Source organism: Jaculus jaculus, chromosome 3 (genome assembly GCF_020740685.1).
Source record: "Jaculus jaculus isolate mJacJac1 chromosome 3, mJacJac1.mat.Y.cur, whole genome shotgun sequence".
NCBI lineage: Eukaryota > Metazoa > Chordata > Mammalia > Rodentia > Dipodidae > Jaculus > Jaculus jaculus.
The window spans coordinates 172,015,113-172,027,221 of record NC_059104.1 but is presented as its reverse complement, the minus strand read 5'-3'; the positions used below and the strand labels follow the sequence as shown (position 1 = coordinate 172,027,221).

General features: G+C 35.5%; 1 protein-coding gene across 1 annotated transcript; it reads right to left on the bottom strand.

Annotated features, from left to right (window-relative positions):
- Nucleotides 1-5,032: 5,032 nt before the first annotated feature.
- Nucleotides 5,033-5,986, bottom strand: LOC101597452 (olfactory receptor 51I2-like). Its single transcript, XM_004650958.2, has one exon. The coding sequence runs from the start codon at nucleotides 5,984-5,986 to the stop codon at nucleotides 5,033-5,035; it is 954 nt and encodes a 317-aa protein (XP_004651015.2).
- Nucleotides 5,987-12,109: the final 6,123 nt, after the last annotated feature.

Sequence of the window (12,109 nt, the reverse complement as noted above, 5' to 3'; positions counted from 1 at the left end):
GCCCAAGCTGACCTGGAATTCACTATGTAGTCTCAGGGTGGCCTCGAACTCATGGCGATCCTCCTACCTCTGCCTCCCAAGCGCTGGGATTAAAGGTGTATGCCACGACACCCAGAAACTGTTAAATTTAAGCAGAGTTTGTACATGATCTAGTCATTACCACATAGGTGAGGACATTAGGCATAGATGATCATTGCCAGGTAATGTACTAAAAATCAAAGATACAAGAGTTTGGAATGAAAACGACAAAATAAAGACTTCAAAAATACCTATATGAAGAAATTTCTAGGGCGAGACCAAGAGACTGACCTTTGCTGTTCGTAGAAATTGAAACCTGGGCATTACGCTTAGTGGGAAAGCTAAAATAACAGGGAGGAGGTGAGGTAAGCAGAAAATTTCTTGAGAAGGAAAAATTGGGTGAAAAGAAATACATTCTTGCCTGGTTTCTGTCTACTAGGGAAAATATGTTTGACAACATCTAAAAGCGGAGGAGCTCAGGCTGTTGTTGGAAGAGTGTTAGCATCATTCTCTTGTTAGTCGCTGGTACAGCACTAAATACTCAAGATTTTACTCAACAACTTTTTTTTTCCCCAACAATATAAAGTCATGTCCTGGAACCCATGGCCTCTCAATACGGTTATTGGAGTATCTTGTATGAGCAAATGAATGTTACCCAAGAGTAAACTAATACAATAAAATGTCTTATTAGCAACAAAGATTTTGTTAGTGTGCAGGGAAAAACATCTGTAAAATTTTCTTATTAATAACTTATCATCCATCCATATCCTAGGCAGATATTAAAGCACTCAAATGTTTCAGTTTACCTCAAAATCTATAGCTCGAGCAGTCCAGTGAAGCTGCCACTGCAGTTCCACAGAATGAATTTTCAGGACAGTATTTATTGCTTCTGCTTTTGTCCCAATGGTATTGTGTGAAAAATCTCTCTCTCTTTCTTTCTCTCTCTCTCCTATTGCTCTTTTTCTCTCTCCTCTCTCTTCCTTTCTTTTTTTCTCTCTTCCTCTATCTTTCCCTCCTTATTTTCTTACTTTCATAAAAAATTTACATATAAACATGTGCATCTATAGTGAAACATGTCTCCTACCACACTTCCAAATATGTTGGGTAAATGAGCTGAGAAGGGAGTTGTTTGGATATGTCCACCAACCAGATCATCACATCACAAGAAACTAATAACATTCTAAGACCACTGTAGCCAACGTATTCCAGTTATCACAAACATTTCAAAAAAATTGTTCTTACCTTTCTTGGTAAGTAGGAGGAAAACAAAAGTTAAGGTTAAGATAACCCTTGTTTCCTGAGATGAGTTACAATAAATAAGTGTACATTGTGAAACAATAATCAGTGATTAACTGACTACTTATCATCTTCTAAATTTTATACTGAATATAAAATTCATTGGAATAATATCTGTTATGAGCCATCAGTTAAATTTTTAGATGATGACATAAAATTGACAAGTATTTTCAGTTTTAATGTAATACCATGGCAATTGGGATGGATAGTTATTAATATAAGACTGCTCACATAGATCAATGGAATAGATTCATTTTTCCATATCTAAATTCAGAGACATGATTGATTGAATAGTTGTACTAAGATAACTCAATGGGTAAACTGATCTTTTCTTGATAAGTCTTAATGGGGAAAACAAGATATTCATATGGAAATAAATGAATGTTACTTTAACACCAGGACTTAACAGTAACAATTAAATATAAAATTATAAAACTGCCAGAAGATATCCTCATAGAAAACATTTTTTAAAGTATGTAAGAAACATGATTAAGTAAATGAAGACAAAGCCAAGTGTGGTAGTCCAGGCCTCTGACTCCAGCATTCCCTGCAGAGGCTAATCTAGGAGGATCACTGTGAGTTTGAGGCCAACCAGAGCTAAAAAATAAGTTTCAGGTCAGCCTGGGCTAGAGTGACATCCTGCCTCCAAAACAAACAAACAACAAAAAAAATGTGAAGAAAAATAAGAAAATGAAGACAGGTAATATCCTGAAATAGAATAATATCTTTGAAATTATACAAAATAACTCAGTAATATAAATGCAATAAATGTAATGACTTCAATGAAATAAACATTTGATATTATTGTTGAACATTTTGTTATTCTAATTTTAAAGAATTTATTTTGCAGGTAGATAAAAACCCATGAACTGTGGTCACATTTCTCTGCTCTCACAGTTTCCCATCTACTGATATCCAAGTGTACTACACTTCTTACACCGTGACCTATGTTAGTTGACTAGTGTTTTGCTGAGCTTTATTTTTGTTTCTTTGGTTTTGCAGTTCTAGCCATCAACTCAGTGTGGGACTGTCATGTCAACCAAATGCTCTAGCACTGAATTCCATCCACACTCTCTATCACTATTTGCTAAAAGCATAACTTACCTTTTTGCAGGCTGGCTTCTTATTCTAGTGAAGCTAATTCCAAGATTCTTATCTTGACAGTGTGATATTTTATTACAAATTTTATTACAATTTTGGAACAAAATAGGATAGGAACACAAATATAAAATAGCATATTTCAAATTATTTTTAAAATATTTATTTATTTATTTGAAAGCAGAGAGAGAGATAGAGGGAAGAGATCTAAACAGAAATAATAGGCACACTGCGGCCTGCAGCCATTGCAAATGAATTCCAAATGCATGTACCACTCTGTCCATCTAGCTTCCATGAGTACTGGGATGTCAAACCCCTGTGGTTAGACTTTGCATGAAAGTGTCTTAAACACTGAGCCATCTCCCCAGCCCTCAAATTGTTTTTAGTTAACAAAGGAATGGCAAAAATGATATTAAAGGCACAGAGTATATTTGAGAAAAATAGAGGGATTTCCATTAAATGCTGAGCATGACTATTCGGTTAGACACAAAATGAGCTAATGTATTGATTTCAACAGAAATCACTTCTGGTATCTTTCTTGTGGTTACTAACAAGAAATAATTTTAGTGACATCAACTTTCTGAAAATTAATGCCAGCTTTTTAAAATTATAAAATAGCCTAAGGCATATTTATATAACTTTATTTAATGAAAAGAAGTAAAATAGAAAAATATATGACACATTCAAGCATAGAACTTTGTAGACTCAAAGGCAGTTAAGAAATCATCACTAGTAGCAGGTGCTTTCTTCTTTGTGAATCAACTTCCCATATGTACTTCTAATTTGTTTTCTACTCATTGCTTTATAGCTTAGATGAGAGGAGCTTCCAAATAACTAAGGACTGTTAAGAGATTCTGAATTTTTCCTTTGTCATAATCCAAACAGAAATGAACATATTTCTAGCAAAAAAACTGCATTCATTTTTTTTTGTTAGATGGAACAGTGGAATACGAGTTTATAACAATATTGGTTGTATTGGGATCCTCCGCACTTACACACAGAAGTGGAATTCCTCAAAGAAAAATTGGCTTCTCTTCAAAACAATGGAAGACCTGCTGAGCTACGGTCCTGGTTCTCTATGCTCAAAACAGGGAAATCAGCGTCCACAGAGCCCAGAGACTGACCAGAAAGACTCATCACACAGAACATTAACAAACTGATAATTTTAAAGGGGTAAAAGTGTTTCTGAACAGCATTTTCCTAAACATGTGAGTGCTATGTTTTTCAAATGACTTGGTTCGCAGAGCAAAGACCATATTAATTTTGAGATAACTTCTTTTATCCTATGAAGGTCTAACACAGAAAAGCCAGCTGAATGATTTTTGAAATGAGAATAGACTTTAAGCTTCCATTATTTTTATGCATGGAATTTCAGACTCAATGGAAATTCTTAATCCCAATCCTGCTATACTTTTATCTGCATTCACATAGCAAATAAAACAAAATCCCAACCCCACTAATTATGCTATTACATACTTTGTTTTTGATCTTTTGTTAGTACAACATAGACTATGTGACTAGTATGTCTTCTTTCTGACACATTATTTGGGATATAATTTATGAATTTAAAACTCTCAAAGTTGCTTCAAACTCTTGTTTCTTCTATAAGATTCTAAAATTTATTACCAAAGAAAATTAAGTCTAAATACCTATAAGATATTCATGTGTATAGGACTATCATTTGAAAAGATTTGGCCCCTGAATACAAAATAATTCATATTTCTTCTTTGGGAAGATAGAGAAGAGATACATATTTGTTTTTAATGTCAGGATATAATTATTCACACTTGATGTGAAATCGATATAGCTTTGCCCTTCAGGCACTTGTCTGTGAAGCCTAAGGACTTATGTTCGATTTTCCAGGTCCCACATAAGCCAGATGCACAGTGACACATGTGCACAAGGTCACACATGTGCACAAGGGGGCACATGCATCTGGAGTTCAATTGTCATGGCTGGAGGCCCTTGAGCACCAATTCTCTCCCTCTCTCTTTCTCTTTCTCTCTAAGACTCATTCTTGCACTCTTGCATAAAAAGGCAGTCTGTTGGGCTTGGCTCAAAAAATTTAAAAAAAAACTATCTGGGTAAAATATAAAATCTCAGTGAATAAGGAAATGAGTAAGTATAACCATATGTTAGACTCACATATCTTTTCAGACAGCACCTTGTCAATTCCTAGTCATCACAGTGCTCAGAATATCACTTATTAGGAAGTATGGTCATATATTTTTCATCAAAGTTGAAGTTTTATGTCTCATGCAACATTGAGAGTCAGAACCATGTGACATCTTGGTATATCTGTAAACCAGCCATGTACTCTTCAGGATTCAACCCCCATCTCATTAGTGGTAATGCTATTTTCATTCAGCTCATAAATCAATGGCACTGGACCTTGAGTTATTAGTGTGATTTCTTATCTTTATCAATCATCATTTGTGATCACTTTATCACCTTTAAAAAAAGCATTCCTACTATATTTGTCACCTTAATTCCCTGATTAATGAAAAGACCCGAACATGTTTTCATGTTTGAATTCATAGTGCCTGGAATACTATTTGGTCCACGGTAGGTGGTGAACAACATTTTTAAATCGTTGCACTTTCTAACATACACAAAAATCTCATTCTCCAGCAACAACACGTTGCACCCCAAATCGCTTGCGCAGGGCTGCCTGGATCTGCCTGGATTTGAGGCTGTACACAAGAGGGTTCAGCAGTGGCGTCACGAGCAGGTAGGCGTTGCTCATGGTGGTGTACAGAACTGGGGAAGTCTCCTGGCTGTACCGATGCAGAACTGCCAGGCTGATGAGGGGCAGGTAAAACACAAACACTGTGCACAGGTGACAGGCACAGGTTTGCAGCGATTTCCAGTTGTGGTCATGAACTCCCAGTTTCATCACTGTGCCCAGGATCTTCACATAGGAAACCAGGATGAAGACAGCGTCCACTGCAAAGGTGCAGAGCACACAGACCAATCCATAAAGACTGCTGAAAGTGACATCCCCACAGGCCAAGTTCAGCATGTCCGGATAGTAGCAGTAGGAGTGAGAGAGGGTGTTGTCCCCACAGAAAGGAAAGGTTCTGAGGAAAAAAGGCAGAGGGGCCAAGAGAGTGGCTCCTCTTATAAAGGCAGCACCACTGAGGCAGGCAACAGTAAGGTGGGTGAGGATCCTGGTGTAGTTTAGAGGGGCACAGATAGCCACCAAGCGGTCAAAAGCCATGGCCACCAGGACCCCTGATTCTACTGTTGACAGTGTATGAATGAAGAACATTTGGGTCAGGCAGGCGTCCAGGCTTACATCATGAAGATCAAACCAGAAGATGGCCAAGACACTAGGCATTGTTGACAATGAAAGGCCTAGGTCAGTGAGGGCTAGCATGGCCAAAAAATAGAACTGGGGCTCGTGAAGATTCTGCTCAGCTCTAACTAGCATGAGCAGAATAATATTACCCCCAAGTGCTACCACGTACAGAAGACAGAAGGGGATGGAGATCCACATATGTGCAGCCTCTAAACCTGGGATGCCAATGAAGGAAAAAGTGGGCCAGTTAGAAGTATTGTTCAAAGCCAACATTGTGAGCTGGAGGTGGAACTTCAGTCCAAGATTCTTTTAAACCTATGACAGAGAAATCATGTCAGAGAATTTGAGAACCAAGTAAGAAGTAAAAAGCTATTTTTACACATGGAGTGGTAAATATAAAATTTATAAATTTATTAAACAAGACATGGAGAAAATTAGGGCCCAAATTTTACTGAGGAGACTATGGTACAAAAAATTCTGTCAGGGCTGGAGAGATGTCTTAGAAGTTATAGCGCTTGCCTGGATGTTCGATTCCCCAGTACTCACATAAAGCTAGATGCACAAAGTGATGCATTTGGAGTTTGTCTGCAGTGACTGGAGGCCCTGGCACATACATTCTCTCTATCTTTCCCTATTTCTCGTTCTTGTCTTATAGATAAGAAAATAATTATTTTTTAAAAAAATTCTCAGACATTGCTGATGGTATTTGAAATTGTATACCCTCTCTGGAAACCAATCTGAGACTTTCTTTTTAAGGTAGATATGGATTTATTATGCACTGAATATTTCCAAACAAGGATAACCCTATGAATTTCTTGAATAGAAATAAAAATACATGTTTATATAATGATTTGTAGAATTATTTATAGCAGCTTTACTTATGATATTAAAAATATTGGAATGTTGCCAAATCTATGTGTACCCCTGAGTGGATCAATGAAGTATAATATATCCTCAAAATTTAAATTTGACACAAAAGAACCTACTGATAGATGAAACTGCAAGAATTGATCACTTACATTGCATACAGGAAAAGAAATAACAACTGCTGTCTCATTTTCTGACTTAGGTGAGAGAAGTCAGACTGACAGAAGGCTGGTCAGACAAATTGGAGGAGGACAGATATTGTAAGAATCTGGTTTCACAGGTACATGAGTGAACATTCAGAAACATAAAAAAACATACCAGAAATGATATGGTGATACCATGATCTTATGTATTTTAAAAGTCATCAAATTTTACTCTTTTACATTGATAAATTCTAATTTCTATAAATAATTAGCTCAATAAAGTTGGCTAAAATAGGTATTGGTTTGTCTGAGGAATGGTTTCTTAGTAACACTGAATCTAAAGTCATCAAATTGTATTTGATTTGGATATTCTCCCTGATACCTCTCTTTCAACTTAATCATTAAGGAAATGCTGGTTGAGTTTAAGAAATAACTCCTAATCACAGAAACTTGTGACACCCAGGTTGAGTCCAAGGTCATGTGTCTTATATTCACAATATTGGCTCTTATGCTCACCTATAAATCAAAATGAAAGTAACAGATGTATGGCCTCACAACTATTTTTATCAAAATGTTATTTTAATTTTTTAAAATAATTTCAAAGATTCCCAAATCCTTGAATCTATTTTCTTCCTTTCACATTTCAAGCACCCTTTCAACAAAAAGCATAATTTTCATTTGTTTGTTTTTCTCTACTGGGTCTCTTTGCTTCTGATTCATATAAATTTAGTCAATTTGAGATTAGAAACTATTAGTTCCTCTGAGATTTGTTTTCTGACAAAAAATATAGGCATTACAATAAATGATTTCTGCATAAAAACATGATTGACTTAGTTAAAAATGATTGAGCTATGTAACTAATTGCATTCTATGTATCTTTTTGAAATAAATCTGTAATAATGGTACTATGCTCAAATGGTGCTATGTGGTTCAATTCTATGAGATAACAGAGCACAATATATCATATACTGCCTAAAAGTTAAGCAAATAAAATTTGTTTCTGAGGCTTCATAGCATTCAGTTGAGCATGAATACACAGAGATGTAAATTTTAACATTATAAAATGAAAATTCATGTTACTCTTGCTGAAATGTACAACTAATCATTGAGAAAAATTTAATAATAAAATGTCATTATTTGTGTATTCTAAGATTTTGTATTGAAACTACATATGTTCCATTGCACTATGTATTCCATTGAAACAGTACTGTAAGATAATAGTATAAAAAATAAATTGTGAAATACACTGAAACAAAAATACAAATGGAAGCAAAAGAGGAACGTAAGAAAGAAAAATTGTTTAGAAATATTATCATTTAGTCCCTGTTCCATCTCCATGTTGTAGTGATGAGCTCAGCACATATGAACTACATCCTGATACTTGAATTTCTATATACAAATGGATATCATTTATATTGCATAGTTTTTTTGAATGTGTCATATGGATATAAGAAGATCTATATAAATTTCCCCTTTATCATTATATTTGCTATTCAAAGGGAACTTCCATTGCTCCTGCTTTGAGTTAACATTCTGTTGCACTATGTAACTTTATATTTTACAATATTATGTTATATCATCTTGTTAAATTTATAGACAGAACAAAAAATAAAACTTACAAGAGGTATTGCATTGAGATGTGGTTCAATGGTCTATACCAAACTCACATCTGTTTCTAGATCATTAGCATCAGGTTACAAAAGAAAAGTTTATTAAGAAATAAGAATTTAAGGACAGTTTTGAAAAATATTAGCTTGGAAAAAGTATATGTTTTCAATTTTACAATACAACATTTTAAAAAATTCAGTAAATTTAAAGAGAACTTGTGCTTAAAAAAAAAACCCATCCCAGGCTGGCAAGATGGCTTAGCAGTTAAGGTGCTTTCCTGCAAAGCCAAAGGACCTTGGTTCAATTCCCCAGGACCAATATAAGCCAGATGCATAAGGGGGCACATGCATCTGGAGTTCGTTTGCAGTGGCTGGAAGCCCTGTCAGGCCCATTCTCTCTCTCTGCCTCTTTCTCCCAAATAAATAATTAAAATGTTTTTAAAAACTCCATCACCTCTTTTTTAAAAAAAGAATACCTCGGCTGGGCGTGGTGGCACATGCCTTTAATCCCAGCACTCAGGAGGCAGAGGTAGGAGGACCACTTTGAGTTCAAGGCCACTCTGAGAATCCATAGTGAATTCCAGGTCAGCCTAGACTAGAGACCCTACTTCGAAAAACAAAAATAACAAAACAAAACAAAAAAAACCTCTCCTTCCTCTTGTTAATTTGAGTCAAGTTGCTTCTTCTTAAGTCTCAAAACAGTAGAATAATTCTGTATCCAAATCAGAGTTTACTTTTAAATCAAGCAATGTAAATTTGTCTTTGTATGGTCATAATTACAAAGCAAAAACTCTTGTAAGGTTATCCTGGAAATTGTAAAGAGAAGGACAAACATAAGTAGGATGCATAAATTCAACATTATGAAAATGTTTTGCCAAGTTGGGCCTTGTGTGGAAAGCACCAAACATATGGTATTCTTCATAGCTCAGCTCTAAAATAGATGTATTCAAATGCAGTGTTTGTTTACAGATTAAATTCACCAGATATTGATTTTAGGACTTCAGAGAAGGTTATGAATACAAGTCAACAATAACAATATCTACAACAGTCCCAGCATTTAAAAACACAATATGCAGATCTAGCATTAACCAGCTATTTGAATAAAATGATAATGAATACAATAAATATTACATGGAAAATAAAATTAGTAATTAAGTTTTAAACAATTATTATTTCTCAAACATAAAACTCTGCAGTACTACCTTCACATCATATACTTAACTTACCCAACAATTCTGCCCTTTTATCCTGGTTCCTTTATCAATGGAAGCAAGCTATCCATATTAAATACTAAATATTAATTTTTAAGAATTCAGTATTTGCTGATTATGGTACCAATTTACTTGAATGCTTGCTCTCAGGGTTCAGTAGCTGATAAGAATTACCTGTGAAATACTTCACTCACTGTACAATGAACAGCCTTTCCACCTTCAGATGCTGCCCAGGATGTCCTTCCGTGTGACACAGAATTCCTGGTGGTAGAACCTTACTTCACGTCGATGGTGCTCTACAGAGGATCGAGAGGGTCTCCAGGGTACCTGGCAAGCTCTATTACTATTTTAAAAACCCTGGGAATTTCCAAATTATCCTAGCAAATGTGTTTAAATTTACTTTTGCCTCAAGGGGTATGAGACATGAGAGAGCTAATCTTACCAAGAGAATATGTGTTTTGTACCCTATTATACTGGAGAAACAAAAAAGCTATCATTTTATTAGAAAGAGAAGGTTTGATTGATTTTATTTCTTCATTGCATGACAAGTCAATCAAAATGAAAACTCACAATGGGAACAAAAATCATAGGAAAGGTCCAATGTGTAGGAAGTATTGAGATATTTAGCCAATGAAATAACTATTGAAAAGTCTTCATTGCATATGTGTGAGCACCTGCCCTCAACTGCCAAATATACGTGGTCTGTCATGTAATTGTGGAGAAGACATATCAGTTCCCCTTCCCCAGAGGTCACATAACAAAATGATCTATACATTTATTTTCTGAGTAAAAAACCTGAATCAAGGTAATTTTGTGCAAAACACAAGGCTCTATTATGCCATACCTCATGTTTTTCCTCTCAATAATTTGTAAAAATAGTTTTCATTGAAATATAAAAATAGTCTGCCGAATTTAAACTGTTCTATGTCATATAAGAGCAATGTCCTGTACAGTTACCTATCACACTAGTGTTTTTTAGATTACTGCATTTAATTTATATTCTTGTGAATGTTACTTTTTCCTCTATGAAAACTGCTGAAGTCATATGCTGGATCAACGTGTATGAATTTGGCGTATATACTTGATGTTCAACTTCAGAAATGTTAAATAATGGCTGAGAAGGTAGCTTCGGGGGTAAAGTGCTTGTCCCCCTACCATGACAACATAAAAAGCCAGAAATCATACCTGCAACCCCAGTCCTGAAAGGGGCATGAGACAGGAGAATTGCTATACTGGTCAAACTGACTAGAAAAACCGCAGCTCTCAGGTTTCATAATAGACCCCACCTCAAGGAAACACGTTGGAAGAGTGACAGAGGAGACACACTAGACTCTGCCTGCTTGCACACAGGGTACATATGCACATGCCATATACACAATACAAACATGCCACAAACAAATAAAACAACACCCATAGTAAATCCCAAATAAACACAAAATATGGGAGTTCAATGAATAGAAATCAAAGCTTGAACCTAATGTGAGATATAACTCAATATTAATGGTTTAATGAGAACCCTAAACAGAATATTTAATAGTAATGAGTTTTTAGAGTTCATGTAAAAGGAAATAATAATTAGTCTAAGATTATTATGTGCTGTGAATGAAAACACTACCTTGACAAAGTCTTAATAAGGTTTCAGAAGAAAGTGTTAAAGTTGAAATAATTAGTTTGGGATCTGGGCACAGATTAGGTCTTAAGTTATGTCTTATAAATTAAGATGTAAGTGAAATGGGTTAAGTTCAGAACATCACAGTTTAGAATTAGAGGTAACAATGTTGTAAGAGACAATAGGTTATCTTATTAAATAAGCAACTGTATAATTAAGCCTTCTGCCATCAAGACGAGATTTTCTCAAACTTCATTTTCCCAGAAGAACATGTTGATTGAATAAATTTATTTCCAAGAACATAACGAAATAAGGGTGGTGATGAATGTCTTTATCTCTGGGAAAGACTTTCTTTAGCCAAATAAGTAGTTGGTACAACTAACTTTTATTATTATTATTATTTTTATTTATTTACTTGAGAGTGACAGACACAGAGAAAGAGGCAGATAGAGAAAGAGAGAGAATGGGTGTGCCAGGGCTTCCAGCCACTGCAGACCAACTCCAGATGCGCGTGCCCCCTTGTGCATCTGGCTAACGTGAGTCCTGGGGAATCGAGCCTCAAACAGGGGTCCTTAGGCTTCACAGGCAAGTGCTTAACCGCTAAGCCATCTCTCCAGCCCACAACTAACTTTAAAGAAAATATTATTTATTTATTTATTTATTTATTTATTTATTTATTTATTTGAGAAAGAGAGGCAAAAAGAAAGAGAGAGAGAGAGAGCGAATAGGCTCACCACAGCCTCCAGCCACTGCAAATGAACTCCAGATGCATGTGCCCCTTGTGCATCTGCCTTATGTGGGTCCTGGGAGTTGAACTGGGATCCTTTGGCTTTGCAGACAAGTGCCTTAGCCACTATATCATTTTTCCAGCCCTGTACAACCAACTTTTTATTCCCAGTTTAGATGTAATAAGTCTGCGGTTTCTCACTTCAGTTGACTATTTCATCCATAGAATAAAG

What these genes read in the sequence shown, in the direction of transcription:
- LOC101597452 (XM_004650958.2), bottom strand. Translation starts at nt 5,986, where the DNA reads ATGTTGGCTTTGAACAATACTTCTAACTGGCCCACTTTTTCCTTCATT.